This window comes from Plectrocnemia conspersa, unplaced genomic scaffold (assembly GCF_051122295.1).
Source record: "Plectrocnemia conspersa isolate PC_06_02 unplaced genomic scaffold, ASM5112229v1 ptg000010l, whole genome shotgun sequence".
Classification (NCBI taxonomy): Eukaryota; Metazoa; Arthropoda; class Insecta; order Trichoptera; family Polycentropodidae; genus Plectrocnemia; species Plectrocnemia conspersa.
Genome location: NW_028277174.1, coordinates 17,105,045 through 17,123,007, shown reverse-complemented (window position 1 = coordinate 17,123,007; position 17,963 = coordinate 17,105,045). Strand labels below are relative to the sequence as shown.

The 17,963-nt window shown below is 33.9% G+C and overlaps 3 protein-coding genes across 4 annotated transcripts in view; 1 reads left to right on the top strand and 2 right to left on the bottom strand.

Moving 5' to 3' along the window:
• The first annotated feature begins 1,159 nt into the window (after positions 1-1,159).
• On the top strand, positions 1,160-4,128 carry Dpit47 (DNA polymerase interacting tpr containing protein of 47kD). Its single transcript, XM_088195852.1, has 3 exons — positions 1,160-1,357; positions 3,098-3,294; positions 3,360-4,128. Exons 1-3 carry the CDS (start codon positions 1,232-1,234, stop codon positions 4,108-4,110), a joined length of 1,074 nt encoding a protein of 357 aa, XP_088051978.1. The 5' UTR covers positions 1,160-1,231; the 3' UTR covers positions 4,111-4,128.
• A 71-nt stretch (positions 4,129-4,199) lies between these two features.
• Trim9 (E3 ubiquitin-protein ligase Trim9) lies at positions 4,200-10,816 on the bottom strand. The gene is made up of 9 exons (XM_088195848.1): positions 10,555-10,816; positions 8,338-9,090; positions 8,171-8,266; positions 7,868-8,101; positions 7,637-7,796; positions 7,293-7,432; positions 7,094-7,232; positions 6,111-6,508; positions 4,200-6,046 (listed from the first exon to the last, which is right to left on the bottom strand). The coding sequence occupies exons 2-9, from the start codon at positions 9,058-9,060 to the stop codon at positions 5,930-5,932; spliced, it is 2,007 nt and encodes a 668-aa protein (XP_088051974.1). The 5' UTR covers positions 9,061-9,090; positions 10,555-10,816; the 3' UTR covers positions 4,200-5,929.
• Positions 10,817-12,934: 2,118 nt separating this feature from the next.
• LOC148230767 (protein phosphatase 1 regulatory subunit 14B) overlaps positions 12,935-17,963 on the bottom strand; it is a 45,703-nt gene continuing 40,674 nt past the window's right edge. For both annotated transcript variants that reach the window (XM_088195845.1, XM_088195847.1), the window contains exons 2-5: positions 14,470-14,766; positions 14,308-14,397; positions 14,197-14,238; positions 12,935-14,093 (exon numbers count right to left, since the gene is read on the bottom strand). In XM_088195845.1, coding sequence (XP_088051971.1) covers positions 14,052-14,093; positions 14,197-14,238; positions 14,308-14,397; positions 14,470-14,766 — 471 coding nt within the window. In that variant the 3' untranslated portion in view covers positions 12,935-14,051. The remainder of the gene's footprint in view (positions 14,094-14,196; positions 14,239-14,307; positions 14,398-14,469; positions 14,767-17,963) is intronic.

The window sequence follows — 17,963 nt, the reverse complement described above, 5'->3', positions numbered from 1 at the left end:
ACAGGTCTTTTTTGGCACAGCTTACCACCGATCAATAAAGTAACCTCTTTAATTTTTAACATATATACTTGGTGTAAATAAATATCTCCAGCTGTTTCGTTGAAAAACTTGTGATTTAGATCAGTGCTTTCTAAAAGTTGTGTTAGTTATTTAATATTATTTTATATTTTAAGCAATATTAGTAGGAGGAAGGGTCTCTAATACTAAGTTGTAAATTTGATAAAGTAGTATTTTTTTACACAAATATATTCTCCGTACCGTGGGCTAGACCATCAGGTATAAATGTTGGATAGTCCCTCTAAAAACATAATAAAAATAAACTATATTTTTGGTATATATATATATAAATTTATATATATAAAATTGTAATCATGGGATTCATCATGATTTAAACTTACTTTTCTATATTTCAGCTGTGATGCTCCAAATCATGGTCACGAATTTTCCGATTTTAATAATAATAATACTCATGTCTAAAAACTCAAACGTTTTTATAAAACCTTTCATATTCTTAGACTTTCACTAAATACCAAAAGAAATAATATGTACCATAGGAAATAATAGGTAACATGATTTTTAAGCTCGCATTACGTATAGTTGTTGAATTAAAGTAATGCAAGCTCTTCTTGCCCTCCCCCAACCCTTTTATAGTTACCACTTATCACCAGATAATAAACGATTACAGGTGACAAAACCTAAGTGCATCACTATGATCTCAAAAGCAAGCGACTCTGAATGAGTTACAATTATTATTTGTGTTGTCAATTGATTACCTCAAAATGTTTTATTTCTTGCTAATATTTAATAAAACGAGTTCCGAGCGGCGTGAGTTTATATTTGTATAAGTAAATCGGAACAAGTTTTAAAAATTGGTCCGTATTGGCAACCCTACTTAATGAACGCGCATGCGCATGAGAAGAGTCTACGTGTGTAAGTAAAGTCGCGACGCATCTTATGCTACAATTCACACTATAGGGACATAAAATCGTTCGATTCAAAATGTCCGCCGATGTGCTCTTTTCTCGTTCGTTTTCATAATAGCGACCTAGATTCGGCGTCGCGGCGTTGTTTATGGAGCAGAATCGAAAAACAGGCGATCTGATCAGCCGGGAAAGGCCGGCCGGCGTCGCATCATATGTTGCTTGCGTCACGCCACCATATGATCGTGACGCCGCACGGCCGATAGAACACGTGTCGCTGCAGGTTAGGTTGCGTCCCGAGACGACGCGTAATGTCTCCCGCCGACGATGAAGATGACGCTTTCCTGGACGCATTCGCCGACAAAGAAGCCCGCAAGAAATTCTTCGGCGCCGATTTAGAGAACAGACTCACAGGATGGCCCGAGGACAAATGGCGGGTATGACGCTTGGTCGCACTTTTCTTTGTTATGATCGCGGACTTTGTTTTTTTTTAAATAAGCAAATTCAAATATACAATTTTAACGAATGTGCATTTTTGAACCCGCAGAACATATATATAGCTCGGAAGAAGACTGTCACAATACAAAATTAATACATTTCATTTTTGACAGTAGGAATATATTAAATTTTTATTAATAACAATATGCGAATCTAGCAGGCTTATCCATCCATTTTGGGACTTACATATGTACCTTCATTTTCACTCCCTATTTAATTACCGTGATTAATTTGATTAAGGTCTCCCCAATGCGTCATAATTAGGCTTACCATACGTTCCGGTTTCACACATCGGTGCTTCCGCGACGACTTTTTTTAGCTCACCAGCATCCTGCATTCCAACCTATACATATTAGTACCACAAAATGAACGAAAATTTCAGTGACAACTTTTTTTTTAGCTCTTAACAACATCCTGTATCTCATCATTCCAAAATGTAAAAATATCCGAAATGCCTTTTTTAGCTGCCCCGAAATGCCTTTTGTTTTTCTAAGCTCTCACCAGCATCTCACATTCCAACCTAGCACATCTCAGCATCCTAAAATGAACAAAAATGTTCAAGATTCCCTTTTTTAGCTCTCACTAACATACTGCATTCTAACCTAGCTCACCTAGCACACAAAATATCTCAGCGTCCAAAAATTTCTGGGATGATTTTTTTTGGTTGTCCCGGTTCAGTTTCATAAATATGGTAAACTTATGTATATAATATTCCATACTTTTATATCTTATGCATAGGTCGAAAGATAATTATTCCAGATACAAGAACAATAGGCTTTAGCCAACTCGGCATTTGTACATCTCGGCTCTAGTTAAAAATAAAGTTGCCGGGTGCCGTATTGTCGTTTTCCTGTTATCTTTCATCTTTACTTTCTATATACACTTGTTCGCTTATTGATTCTCATTAACCCCCGTACTCGCGAAAACTAAAGCATCATTAGAAATATGAAATTATATGAGGCATTGAGAATATTAGTCAAACATAGATAATCGATTTTAACCTACAATCAGCTAGGTATTTAAATAAACATATATTTTAATGCCTCACTTGGTAAAACCCGTCCCAAGACTACCTGCATAAAGATATCGCTTAGTCGGTTATTGCCGAGCTGCTGAACGGTGTGTCAGAGTAAGTGTGTTGCATGTTGAGTTTGCCGTTAGTTTTCTGAAGGTTTTGAATATTCATTTGGCATAGTGCAACTGCAATGAAAGATTACTTTATTAACATTAAGAATCGACATAGAAATAAAAATAGAAGAATATTATTAAACTTTACTTTTCATGTTTATGTTCAAATAGTTAATCTTGATACATTTTAAAGATATTATTTATTGGTAGGTACATCCAGCGGCGTAGCTAGGGTATGTGCTTACCTTCTATACATTTTTTGCAGGGTCATAAAATCAGCATTTCTTAAAATAATTAATTGGTTATTGTTAAGCTCTTGCTATTCGTGGTTATACATATATATTTTAGTGCATTCAGGGTTAAGAACCACACTAGACGATCCCATCGCGAATATGCCTCTCCCAAGCAAGTGCCGCCCGCCCCCTATAACTACGCCACTGGGTACATCTAGATAATTTAATTTTTTAGATTATTCTATAATCTCTCTTCTTAAGTAAAATATCTAAAGCAACTGTCAATTTAATTAGTCAATGTGTTTTGTTATTTCACAGGAAGAAATGGAAAAACATCCATTCTTCACAAAACAAGTACCCGATATATCTTCTGGTTCACTTCCTCCCTTGATAGATGGTTTAGCTCAGTTAAAATACGATCCCGAGCACAATGAACCAGCAGATTTGGCACAGAATTACAAAGAAGACGGTAATTTTTATTATAAACATAAAAATTATCGAGTAGCTATCATAAGGTTTGTTACATTATCAAATATATTTTTGGTAATTATAATATATTTTTTTAATTAATATTTTTTAGCTACACGGAAGGAATTAAAATTAATTGCAGCGATGATAAGATAAATTCAATTTTATACAACAACCGTTCCATGTGTCACTACCTGCTTGAGAATTACAGATCGAGTTTGAGAGATTGTCAAAAGTCGATATCATTAGATCCAGATTATAGAAAAGCCAAAGTCAGAGCTGCAAATTGCACTTTCAAGCTATTGGAGTTCCACTTGTGCGAGAAGTATTGCCAAGAAATCTTATCGAATAGACAAGATGTCGAGATAGAAAAATTAAAAAGAAAAGCCCAGGAGATAATAATGGTGATGAAAATAAAAGACGACGTTAAGGATCAAGTTATGAACGCTATGAAGGATAAGGGTATTAAATTTTTCGATCCCAACAAAGAAGACGATGAAGCAGAACATGTTACAAGTTCCATTCCATCTCTGGAGACGCCACCGCATTTGGCGGAATACGGATATGAAATTATTTGGCCAATCACTCTCCTTTACCCGGAAAAAAATGTTTATGATTATTACCAAAAGTTTCCGGAATCGGCTCCTCTGCAGCGGCTCTTAGATGAGATTTTATCTATGAGTCCAGATTGGGATGATCAAAAACGGTATAAACCGGACAATGTTGACGTATTTTATATAGGCAAAACTATGAAAGATTTGATTAAAGTAAACTTGAAGAAATCATTATTAAATATTATGAAAGAAAAGTCATTCTACCTTAGAAGCATGTCACCGACTTTTCTAATATCACTTAAACAATAAATCATGGATATGCTGAAATACTTGTTTTTATTATTTAATAATAAAGGATATTTAGGGTTCAGGATATCATCAATTAAATAATGCAATAATGTAATTGTATAACTTATTTACTTCTAAAATAATAACATGCTTTTCACAAAAATAGTTGTCATGTTAGTAAAAAAAAAATCGCACAAATATCCTAAAATCACACAAATTCAATTTAAAAATCAACGTTCAAGACAACACATGACACTTGAGTGTTTTTTTAAGACTGGATTTTAAAACGTCCAGCCATAAGGTGGAACCGTAGGCCAAATTGGTATGTGTATTATGTACAACAATCGCCTTGAGATTAGTTGTTCTTTTGAGCTTAAACACAAGGACATCATCTATTTTCTGGTACATGGACGACAAAAAATAAGGCAAGAATGAATTCAGTTAATATACACTACCACACTGGAAGAACTGATATTACAGTATTTTGCTAAAAATATATTTCTTTATGATATATACGGGTATAAAAAAATAACGTACATTCTACTAAAAAGCATAAACAGTAAAGCTCAAAAAATAAGAAGTCCAAGTATTTCAATGTTGACACTAACATTATAAAATTACAAAAATTTATATACACTAATTTTAAACATGAATTTCAATTTTTTTTCATTAACAATACAGGTGGGTATCTATTGCTATTATAAAAAAGTAGAGGAAAACATAATATTATATGTACGATATATACTTTTGTCATTGTTTTTGTCTTTAAACTTTGGTTATAATAAATCGTCCAGGAACTACATTAAAACTTAGGATAAAAGAAGTCTTTTTGCAACAGGTAATTGTATATATATTTTATATATTCTTATATATAAACCTACAATATAAAAGATAACACACAAAAAATAGTATTTAACTCAACTTGTTCTAAGATAAAATACATTACTTATGTAATCGGACAAAACCGATTAATTAAAAGATTGTTCTACAAAACGTCTTCAAGAGTATATATTATATTATATAATTAATTATGAAGGCATTTGTGTTGGACGCAGACTGTGAAAAACTCACGTGCCATCTGAGACAGTCGATACACTCATTACATATATAATTAATGTACATATTAACTACAATTTTTCATCATTGTATGTAGTCTAGAATGGATTGCAACGTCAATCTAGGTGTATATATCTTAAAAAGGTATAACTACTCTAGTTGCATTGTGCGATTATTTTTGATATATTAATATCCCTGCTGTTTTAAGGAGAATAAATAAAATGTAAAAAAGGTATAAATAATAAAATGATAACTGCGTTATCATATTTTAGCACCCTTAGGCTTTCGAGATCAATAAAAAAAAATAGTACTTATTAAATTGTTCGTTGAAGTCTCACACGAATAACATTATTAAACACAAAAATAAAAGCATTTTAGAAAAGCCCTGACTAGCAAAAATCCATGTTACCCCCCAAAATTAAACCTATGTATATAAATATTTTTTGTTCCAAATAATGCACAGCATAACCAAAAACCTATGTGTATTGCTATTTTTATATAAATAAAATAAAATATATTAAATACTGATAAAAATAATACGTTGCATAAAGTGTTGATATAAATAACAGTACTTGTTAGCACGGCGTCACACACAAATTTGACAGTTGCGAAATGACCATTTTCTTTTCAAACCCAGACCTAACTTAAACGAATATAACGATTAATTTGTTTAGGTTAGGTTTGGTTTTGAATGGCACGGGGAGTAACAACTGGCGGTTTTTGAGCATGGCGTTGTGCTAACTAACAAGTACCTTAATAATAAATTACATATTTAAGTAGTCAATTAGTCGTCAATATCACTTGGAGGGTCTAGTGCTGGACATAGTGTGACGGCTACACCTCTATTGAGAGAAACGGCAGGATAAAACACCCCATAGAGATCGGTGAAGGCTATACTACCCTGAAATGAACAAAGGTTAATAAAAGCTATGTACACGTATATTTTTTGATTTTTATATCAATACTTGTGGATGTCCATCGACTGTAAATCGAAGAGTGTGCGCATCGAGGTCCAATAAGACTCCGACGACCGAACCGGTCTGTATTCCTCCGACTTGTCGGCTGTGATGTGTTCCTCCATGCTGGAACCACGATCTCGTTCCATCTATGTACATTGCCCAACCATTACCGTCTTTTCCCAGCATTTTATCACGAGCCACGTCGGCTCTAGCGATGCCAAAAGCGGGGTCGGTGTCTGTGTCATAACGATCGACACGAAGCTGCCAATAGTGTAATCCTCGCGACAGTCCAACGCCCGCTAGTGCTACACGGTGTTCCCAGCCGGCGACTCTGGCTCCCAAACCTTGACCGTAGAGTGCTAATCCATCGGGTCTTCCTCCTCCTTCCCAGCAAAACCAAGCAACTATGAAAGTGAAAAATCATCAATGTAAAATTTTATATATTGTACATTTTAATTATTACATTCTACGACAGGGGTTCCCAACCCCGTGGACCGATTTGTGTGCGCCCGCCACTATTCGACCGCAATAGAATTTTTTTCCCAAACACTAATTAAAAATTTAAATTATTTTTAATTATTTGTTAAGCCTCTACTACACTCTCTCGAAGTTGTCCGAACCGAAGCTACAACTGAAATCGGCCGAGATCACCGACTTTTTCCGATTATTGCTCCTGTAAGTGGCAAAAAAGGAATCTTTGACGAGTCAGGTGGTGCCCATATTGTAAAATGCGCTCTAGGATACAAAAAGGTTGGGAACCCCTGTTCTACGATATGGTCAAAGCAAGAGGGTATAAATATATTTGACTATAGGATTATAACAATTAAGCACTTTGTTTGAAAAAATGCAAGCAAGTCAGCATCCATATAGAGGGGAAAATATGCACGTGCCTTTGAGATATTCTCAAACTGATTGTGCAACATTATATATTTATAGTTACTTTCATGCACATTTTACAATAAAAAAAAGAAAGAGGAGATATATAATACCTGGAGCAGTTTGTAAACCGATGAGTTCAGAATACATTCCTTCACCAGTTGCGTTGAAAGCTTTCACCCTTGCGTTGTAAAGCGAATTGAAATGAAGTCCGTCAACTGTGCACATCAATTCTTTTCCACAATAAACTTCCTATAGATATATAATAAATTATTATAAATGTCATAATGCAGTAATAGATTATTAATTTACCCTGAAATCGCCTCCATGTCCATCGTCAAGTTCCAAGACGTATCCTTCTACGTGACTATGAGGCGGCGGAGTCCAAGCAACAGTCACGGAATTATTTTCAGCTGCACACGATTCAGGCGCCAGCCCTGGGCTTCCGGGAGCTAATAAAAAATATGAATCGTCAGATATATATTATAAACAATACTATAAAAAAAGAAAAAATAAGTATCAATAAAGGACAATCTTGAAACCTATAGTGAGAATACCTGAGTTTGTTTTATCCTCTCCGTTTACGGAAGCTTACGAATAGAAAATACTTTTGAGATATAATTCACAACTCTACCACCAAACTAAAATACACGTACGTTTCATCTGCATGAAGTTTAAATGATGTATGGCGTTGAGGACGGGTCTGTCATCTAATGTGAGATCAGGAGCCGGTGGCGGTGGACGGGGTGCCGATTGGAGGGCACGAGCGCAAGTCACGCCAACAGTTGCTGCTCTACCAGCAAGTACCCAACCAACCTATTGTTTAAAAAAAATAACATTACTTATTGATTTTAAAAGATATGAATAATATAAAAAATGGTTAATACTTGTAAGAATGCAGCGCTGTCAGTCTCTTTCAAGGCTTCGATGCAGAACTGCAAAAGACCAGTTGCATTCTGCAAGTATTTGGTGCAGGTGTTAGATTGCTCTTTCAAAGTCTGTACTCTGTTGTCTCTATCGCTTCTGATGCAATCAATAAGCGATTTCTTTCTCTCCTTAATCGCTTCGATTAAAATATCACATTGGCTTGAAATAATATTCTCAAATTCATTATAAGAATCCTATGAATAAAAAAGAAACGTTAATTACATACATATTTTTTTTTTAAATAAAACTAATATTATACATACGTTAACTTTTTCTGAGAGCTTTTTAACTCTTTGGATATATTCAGTCAGTGCTAAGGCTTTTTCTGATAAAAGTTGAAGGTTCTGGGATAATTCAGTCTGTAAATGTTGTATTTATTAGTATAACATAACTTGTATGAAACAAATATTCCAGCAATAAAATAATTTACCTTTTGTGATTTACAGGCAAGAGACAAAGGTTGAACTTCGTGCGATGGGTGACGTTCGTGAAGACAACGTTCACACGCAGCCTGTCTGCAGGGTATACAATGAGCCACCAAAGGCGCATTTCCATGCTCAATACACGTAGTGATAAAATTTTTCTGTCCAGCTGGCAATAAAAGATGTCGAGCCAACGGGCCTCTGGCAGGATGACACGTCTCTTTACAAGTTTCGCAATATAAAATTGAGCATTGTTCGCATCGCACTACGGCCAATTTTGGATTATTTTCTTCGCACATCTGACAGTTTTCAACGTGTTCATTCTTTCCATTCATATCTTTATATTTCTCAATGATGGATTGCATTACTTTATAGCCGGGCAAGTTGTTGGCGCCGTTCTCGTCGAAGTAAACTAGCTTTTGACAGATGGGGCATGATAGATATAAAGCAGTTGTCGGAAATATGGTGCCATTTGAGTTGTTAGTGGAGCCCGCGTAGCTTCCGGGGCGAGAACCGCAAACGACGCCGCTGTCGGTTTCACTCACAATTGACAGTTTGTCGGCTTCTTGATAGTCGCCTGAGTTGGACGAAGCTACGCTGTCGGCTTCGCTGGTACCTGCCGATTGTTGTAATCCGAGCGCACACGACAGGCATAGGGAATGTCCACATGGCAACAAGACGGGTTTTTCGAAGAAGTGCTTGCAAGTGTAACATCTCAGTTCTTCCTCCATGGTTGTCAAATTTAGCTCATGAATAAAATTCTGAAAATAAATATAAACATCACTAATACTTTATCGAAAGGTTGCTTATTTGCCACCTGCTACATGACAATGGGCAATTTGCGATTTTTTGCGCAATGCAAAATTAAAAGAAAAAATATGACAACTCTTAATTTAAAAGGAATAATATAAAAAATAATCAAATATTTTGAACTTGTATTGATACAAATGTTATAATTATTTTATCAATGGTTTTCTATATGTGGGTCAGGTAAAATCAAAATTAAAACTGAATTAATTTACGTATCAAATGTGTTTTGTTTTATTTAAAAAATGAAGTGTCTTAAACCTTAGTCATCGGCAAGTTAAATCAGAGTCAATGTTGAAGACTCTAATCTTAATTTAAATGAAAAAATAAAACATGAGAAGGTGATTTTTTACGAGATTATCGGGTTTTTTGATGTGCCGAACATGTTATTAGTATTTTCTATTCAATAATTGGCTTAAAATAGTGCATCAAAATGTGTTTAATATATAATACATAGTAAGATCTAAAAGTCTCAAGCCCTCTATTTTTTGAGATTCTCAGCGGACAATAAAATTTGAGGAAAGAAAAAAATACTAGTTACATTGTAAAAATGAAAGCATCATTTGAAGTGGTGTAATTTGACTACAATGCACCTATCCCCAAGCGACAATATTTTATTTTCAAAATGAAAGTTAACGAGTATAGATAGAAAAAACTATAAGTGAGGAATAAATAACAATCGGGGGTCAAATTTATTCTATGAAATATTTATTTATTTATTTATATATAATATAATACATCACTGTTCTGACCAACATACTAAATAAATTTTAAAACGTATTAATGGAGCAAAACGTTGTCGCTACATAAATACGTTTTAAAATTTAAAGAAGAAGGTGCAAACAAACGGCAGTGAATGAGCCTTGGTCAGAAGTATTGAAGTAATTTCTATTGTTTTAGACCCATTTTAAGGATAAAAATTCAGATTTTTTGTAGTGTAGCTTTGTTCTAATAAGTGCATTGAAAATATAATACACCATAAAGTTAAAACACGTAAAATGTGGAATTGCAAAGATAACTCGAAGCAATAGATCAGCGTTTTAACCAAACAACTACTACCTATATATAAAAGTTTTTTAAAATTAAATCTGATGAATATAATAACCATCGATATTAATTGAATTAATAACCCCAATTTCTTACAGATAAAATTCGGCCACCATCCTTTTTTGTTATATTATAATTGAAGAAATGAATTTAAAAAACAACATCAAAAACTCACAAATGACAATTATATACACTTCATTATCATAATAACGCAATGAATTACAGTAATCGAGTTACCGAGCTTAAAAGTACAGTTTCGTGGATAACAATGGTACGAAAACATATTTGTAATCTCTGAACTTCATCTGAACGAGCAGTTAATTCGCTATGAGTTATGAGCGTTTTGGGCTGCGGGTGGGTAAATTATTCACCTTTAATTGATCGTTCGGAGCGATAACAATCCTTCCATTGAACGATCCGATCCGATCCGATTGTTGACATGCGAAGGGATGAAGATTACGCGGAAGTGTCGCTGTCGTCCTCGGCCATGGCGAAAACAGGAAATCCACAGCGAGTGCGCCGCACGGGGCCCAGTGCCTTAGAGCGCTTCCAATCGGACAATGCGCAGACGAGTTGGAGCCCCGCGACCACTATGGCTGCGGCTACGCGACTGAGCGACAGATTCGCGAACGCGCGAGCGCTCATAAACATAGGGATCACGAACGCAGGTATATTTTGATCTAAGTCCCACTTTATAAAAAATATAGCTCAACAAAAATGTAAACATGCTTGCAAAAACACTAGTTACAATTGTGATTTTTTAAAAAAGAGTCAACAGTTACCTTTTAATTTATAATTACGTAATTATTATCTATTTCAAATTTATTTTTAGTCAGACTATGCTGAAAAAAATGGTGATTTTTCAGCACGCTTCTTTCCACTGACTTTTTTTATTTTGTCATGTATTTGCGTCAAAGGTAATAACATGACATTAGTTTGATGACAATTGCTTCTACGACAATTGTTCTCAGGACAGTTGCTCTCACGGACAATTGCTCTCGTGTTTTTTTAATTTGTCGCATGTTCATCAGGAGTATAAATTTCAAATTAAACTAGCGTGTCGGAATTTAAACATCGACAATCATGGTCTATGGATTTAAAAAATATATTTTAAGCCTAGACACACATTTTTAACTTAAGGGAATTACTAAGCTAGTCTCAAATATATGTTTATTTGTCGTTGTTTGAATGAACACGCAGCATGACATTATATCACCACACAATTACGAATTCCACTAAGAACCGTCTCTTCTTAGTGGAATCACTGGATTATGCCCACGGAAAAATTGGGTTTTTTGGTTGGAATAAATAAAGACGGGAAATATTTAAAATTTGGAAAAATATAGAATACGATTGACATATTTTTAGATACAAACATTGAAAAACTTAGTTGAATGTAAACTGTTTCGCATAGCGGCAATACTGTCAACATCATTGTGATGAGCTTTAGGTTAAGTTGGGTGGGCACATAGTTTGGGTGGAATACGCTGTTGGCAACCACAACGATCTCGGTATCAGTGACGTAGCAAAGGGGGGGAGGGTCTGAACCCTTCCCTTGGCGTAGCGCAGCCAGTGATTTTATGTTAATTAAATATAAATTACAAAAATTATCTTGTCTTTTTTCTTGACAACCCCCCCCACCCTTGACTAAATCCTGACTACGCCACTGCCCAGTATAAGGAATATTTTTGTAAAATGATACAAAATTATTTTGTTTTTATGTAACATGTTTATAATTGCACTTTTGTTAAATTTATAAAATTTGGATTTGGATTTCGAATTGTATTTAAGGTGACCAGATTTTGAAAATGTCTCAGTAGAACATTAGAAATTCAAAGGCCATCTCGGAAATTTTTTTTCGAGAAGGATAAATTGCTGCGGGAGCTAAGAAAAGGTCGTCACGAAAATTTTTGTTCGAGGAGGACAAAAGGGTTTAAATTGCTGCAGGGGCTAAATTGCTACAGGAGCTAATAAAAAAAGGTCACTTCTGAAACTTTTGTTCATTTAGGTTACCTCGGACATTTTTGTTCAAGAAGGACAACATTTTTGAGGAGGATAATTCTCCTCAAAGGAGGACGTTTGGTCACAGTATTGTATTATATATAAAGATTTCATATTAATGTTAGTTATGCCAGAGAAATAACTTTTTGAAGTACAATTAATCTCGCAAAGAATATTTTGTTAATTTTAGTTGCACCCGGGAAAAATAAAAGTAATATTCAAAATTATTCTTTTTCCCTAATATCTAGCCGGTTGTTGATATTTATTATGTGACGGTACACTGGCGTTAACCAGCTAATCGTTTCGCTGGGTGTTTCAATAAAAATAAGTATATTATCATGTATAACTTTGTTTTATTTTTTATAATAATTCTTCGTTGCAGGTTTTTTGGTAGGGGGGGGGGGAGGAGAAACATAAGGATATTTAAAATGTCTTAATTTAGAAACTGCAGTTTCGACTCTAAATATAGTATAATTTCCGCTTTAAACAGAAAATTTTAAGTTGAAGTAAAGAATTACATTTTTTTTAATGTTTCATTATTTATTTTTAAATAAGTGCTCCATTTTACTTTTAGAATTACTGACAACTACCACAATAATTATGCATTTTTTGTGTATTATACGACACAATTTTTTTTTGTTTGTCATTTTTTATAATAAAAAATCATAATTATCATTCTTCATAAACCATTATTTTCACTCAATGGAATTCAATAGTTACTCTTTAATTTTTTGGGTAGAAATAAAACTATTTATTTTTGTTAAATTTTAAGAATAATATATTTTATTAAATAAAAAAAACGTTTGAGAATGCACATCTGCGTGTAGGTAATGGATATGAACATCACAGAGAACGATATTGAATTTTCAACTCGAAATAAATCACAGGATATTTTTATTTAGGTGGTACGCTACCATGTTTCGCACTTAAAACGATACACGTTTAAACTTAACGCTACAAAAAAATCATATACAATACATAATAACGTAAATAAACCAAAACTGAAATTGTAATAATATAAATAAGATGTGTACATAATTGATATAGCGGTGTGAAATTTTCATTTCCAATTTTGGCAATAGACATACAATTTTACATATACATACATTAACACAGTCAAGCGCACGTATGCTTTGAAATTTTCCTAAATTAGCTCTAGTTTTTAAAAAAAAGTGTTAGCCTTTCGAAAATATAGTCAATTGATTAACTATTATGATTATGTATGTTTTATTATGATCTGACTTTCGGCGTTTAAAAATACTACGACATGCTTTCCTCTCCACGAAAAGGTATAAATTTCGTTTGTATCAATGGATCCGCATAATTCCGCTAAACTACGCTCTAGGCACATTACGTGGCGATATCGAATGATTTATGTCTCCTTATACAAAACTGAACATGAATGCATTTATCGTAATTGATATTCGTTCATCGTTTTTGACGCCAACGTGTTAAGATTAGTTATTAATACTGCTGATCGTTAATATAAACGCGATTTTTACATATGTATATTTATGTTATAAACATGTATATATTGAGTATAAAAATTCAGGTTTACGACTCCTTGAATCAGTACCGTTTAAGACGGAATCATACTAATATTTCCAACAATGCGTTAGTATGATTTTTATCCAATTTGCACAAAATATACGTACGCACATACAATCCTTACTATAATTATATGTATTATAAATGACTACTTTTTTTTATGAGAGTTACATTTTGTATTCAATGAGCTTCAAATATGTCACATCTATGATATTATTATAACTTAATTATGGCCTAATTATTTTACAGATTTTGTCACTTTTATCCCATAAAATGCTTGTTAACATTTTGGTTAAAACGGGCCCGTTAAGTAAATAACTTATAGAGTTTTGGCTTTCTCTAGCAGGTCATTGATGAATTTCTATAAAAAAAAAAGAAGTTAAAAATCAGCATTGGAAATAAGTATTATACATACACCATCTCTTGAGAAAAAGGTATATGTTTATAAATTAAATTATTCTTACATTTACATCTTTTTGTGGTTTTTTGGCATCTGCTAATATGCTCTGTAAAAATAAAATATACAATTATAAAATTGCACAAAAGTATTTATTTAAAGCTCATTTTAAACTTACACTTAAATGATTTCGCCTATGTTCATCACTGTCCATATCGAGGAGCTCGTCTATATCTACTTCTACCTCGTGTGTTTTTACATTATCTTTCTGCAACACAAATATACAGTTATTTATTGGTCTCTAACAATTATACATTGCATTTATTATTTCGATTCATACCGGTATATCGTACAGTTTCTGTAATTCATCATACAGCCACATTTCGACTGCGAGTCTCTTACGGATAAGAGCCATTTGATGAGATCCATATTTCGCGGTAAGGAACTTTTCGCGGCGTTCCTTCACTTCGCCCTTCTCTGTAAAATTGACATGGAGTCCCGCCTTGGCGGGCGACCTCTCCGTCGGTGACATTATTGAGGTAGGGGGAGCCGAAGTGGCAGACGGGGGTGCAGCTGCGCTGGGATATCCAGCCGCAGCTACCCCGCACTCCATAGCGCACTGCGTTGCTGGACGGTTCTGAAAAGAAAGGAATAAAAATTAGTAAATCTTAAAAGACAACGTTATTTTTAACTTTGACTCAGTAGCGAATTTTAAAGTAAACACAAATATTGTTTTTAAAAATCTTATAAATATTAATACATTTCATTGCGCATTAAACATGCAACCATAAAAATTTTAATTTGTTTAGAAAAAATTCTCACTGTGCGGCTTAGTTTTTGTGTTAGTTTTTGTATACAAAAAATAATCTGGACAGAGGTAAATTGAGGTATGGTAATTTATCAAAAAAGCATTAATACATAATAATTTAATAATATATCAAGGCTTGTATGGTTGCACATTTTTATTTAAAAAAAATCGAGGTGAGATAAAAATATTTTTGTAAACGCGTTAAAAAAAAAAAGAAAAAAAATGTTTTAATAATCCTTTAACAATCAATAAACTTTATGAACAATGTCGAGAACTGTTTTTGATTAAATAGTAATCGAGAGATAGGGTAATCGGAAACTGTGCTTGTTAGATGAGGAAAAAGATCGGAGGCGACTACAACTATTTATTTCCTAAAAAAACTCACATTCTATTTTTAATACAAATCTGACCATCATGCGTCATGACGGCAAATATACAGCATTATACAAACAATAATAATACCAGTAAATATTAAAAAAAAAAATGTTTTTCTAAAATAGATGAGCACCATCTCATATATTTTTTTCCAGCTCCTCATAGCTATCGCCGAAAACATCCTTGTGTTTGGCAAGCTCGTTATATGGACCGTGCAAGAGAAGCGTTCTTAAGCGCTGACGTCCTGGCCGCGACGGGTAATACTAAAGGACGCGATTGTGACTTTCTAGGATACTCTAAAGCTCGTTGCTGAAAGTTGCAGTGCATTAGCGGTCGAGACACACGTGGAATGTGTGAGCTATGTCACTAAACACAAAATGTATACTATTAAGAGATCTTGGGAGTAAGAGCCGATAATTCTAGAATTTTTCATTATCATCAGCTATGCAACTGCCACGTCGCGCTTTACAACAATCGGCACATTTCCTTAGTTAATGGTGCAAAATTTTGGCATGCTGTTAGAATTCCAAGAACGTCACACGCGAGCAACCACTGTGACGATGGCATCGAAAGTATTTTCGTGGCATCGCAGTTTAATTAGTTTGTGTTGCGGCATTTCGTTGGTTAGAATTGTGCAAAATTGCCGGCAATTGAATAACGCGAGTGAGTAACCATCGGCTCGAGGAATGCATTAGCATCGGCGCATGGATGTGTCGGTCTGAATGGTAACTTGTGAAGTGCAGCAAGCAGCACGTGTTTTTCAGGTTTCCAGAATGAGACTTGTTGTTCAACCGGCGCTCATTGACGCTCAGCGGAACACAGTATATTTGTTTAATTGTGAACCTAAGGCATATTCTCAGTTTGCTTCGAGTCAAAACTTGATCTTCGTTAGTTTTAAGGAACTATGGCAATAATTCGATGGGAAGTTTTGAATTGATATTTTCATGCATTCTTATACTAAAAAATAATCAAAAATAAATTATGTTATATAAAAATAATTATACTGCTTTGTGAGAAAAAAATGTACTTCCGGCTAATAATAATACATTTTCTGTAATTTAAGTATAACCACATTTTCATCTTTCGAATCTCTAAAGTTATCGTTTTTTGTGTGTATGTATGTGGCAATGATTATAACTACATATGTATATGTTGTTTATTGGGTTATTACAGTACTATTATTTTAATAAAATAAAATAAAGTTAACTAAGTTAACCATTAATGTGTAGTTCCAACACTTACTATTCTTATAAGGCTAGATAGTTTGCTTATGACGTCATTAGGAAAAGGGGAATCTACTTTTATGTACGATTTTTATATTTCAGATAACTTTTTACATAAATATATAAAATAAATAAAGTAAAAACATTTTTATAATAAGATTTTAGCATTATATTAAAAAAATATTAATACTATATGATAAATAAAACACATACAAATTTCAAAAAAGAACCTTTCTCTATTTGTTTAAGGTTTACAAATCGTTTATACAAAAAATCTTGAGTACACGTTTTAAATAATTTCTTTATTTATATAAGTTATAATTATTTTTAAATATAATATAACACATTTAACAGGAAATAGCTCCTTTTTAAAAGTATATACTATATATAAAAAAATAGTATGTGTGTATATATTATACAATATGAGCAACATCGTATTCGCAATAACAGATATTTGAAAACATAAACTTCACTGAACACGATTAAGCTTTTCGCTTACCCCGACGCTCATGACGTCATGAGAACACTGCGGCTGACCAGTTAGGCCTTTATATAGATCGCGTTGGGAGTTCCGCCAGTTTAAACTTTAAATGGTTTATCTTTATAGAATACAGCTGTATTGGAAGTAAGATAGAATCCCATCAGAGATTTTCACGGTTTGTCAGATTTTAAGACTAAAATGGTTAAAACCATGATAAATGACTAAACAATAACAATTTTTATAGCATCAGAGTCGAGCGGCTGAGATGTAAAGAACTAAGTAGGATTATTATGATTTACAATGGAATTATTTTAAGTTTTACAACTGATCTGTTACTCAGGTACATGGGATGCGATTCAAGAGCTTCTCACGAAAGTTAATCTGCTCTGCCATGGTGGGTTGGGCTGATCTAAGACAAAACACTATAATTGCGACTGGGAATATGCGTTCCTGCGAACGAGTCCCGCCAGATGATTCTTTTGAATGCGTGTGCGACCGGTGAGAGAATTCTTGCATCGCTAATCGTCTATAGAAGTAAAGTACCACAATGCACCAGAGTGCACGACATAGCTAACTGGCTTCCGGCTGCATTGTTCTCGACATTCTCGAGAGATTCGTCACACAGCAACACACATGACGCATATAAGGTAAACGTTCCTGTTTCCACCGGTCGACCGACAGGAAAATTTAAATTTAAAAATGATGTAAGCACTGAAAGGATATTTAATTGAGACACTCCAAGAAAATCAATTTCTGCTTACGTTGTAATAGCAGTAGATAACAGTAATTAAATTAGGCAACGAACAGTCGTAGGTCTTTAGTTACGAAATCAGACGCTTATTTGTCAATCGCATAAAGATTTTTCACTAGAGGCATTATGAGGGTTTGAAAGATTACCTGCAAGTAGTCGAGGTTGTGATTGTTATCGTCAAAGAGCTAAAGTGTAC

Coding starts and splice junctions, on each gene's coding strand:
- Trim9 (XM_088195848.1), bottom strand. CDS start 9,060: ATGGAGGAAGAACTGAGATGTTACACTTGCAAGCACTTCTTCGAAAAA. Junction 7,797..7,867: donor ACAGCGCTGCATTCTTACAA/GTATTAACCATT, acceptor TTTAAACAATAG/GTTGGTTGGGTACTTGCTGG. Junction 6,509..7,093: donor CGGTTTACAAACTGCTCCAG/GTATTATATATC, acceptor TCACTTTCATAG/TTGCTTGGTTTTGCTGGGAA.
- Dpit47 (XM_088195852.1), top strand. CDS start 1,232: ATGTCTCCCGCCGACGATGAAGATGACGCTTTCCTGGACGCATTCGCC. Junction 1,358..3,097: donor GGCCCGAGGACAAATGGCGG/GTATGACGCTTG, acceptor GTTATTTCACAG/GAAGAAATGGAAAAACATCC. Junction 3,295..3,359: donor TATCGAGTAGCTATCATAAG/GTTTGTTACATT, acceptor AATATTTTTTAG/CTACACGGAAGGAATTAAAA.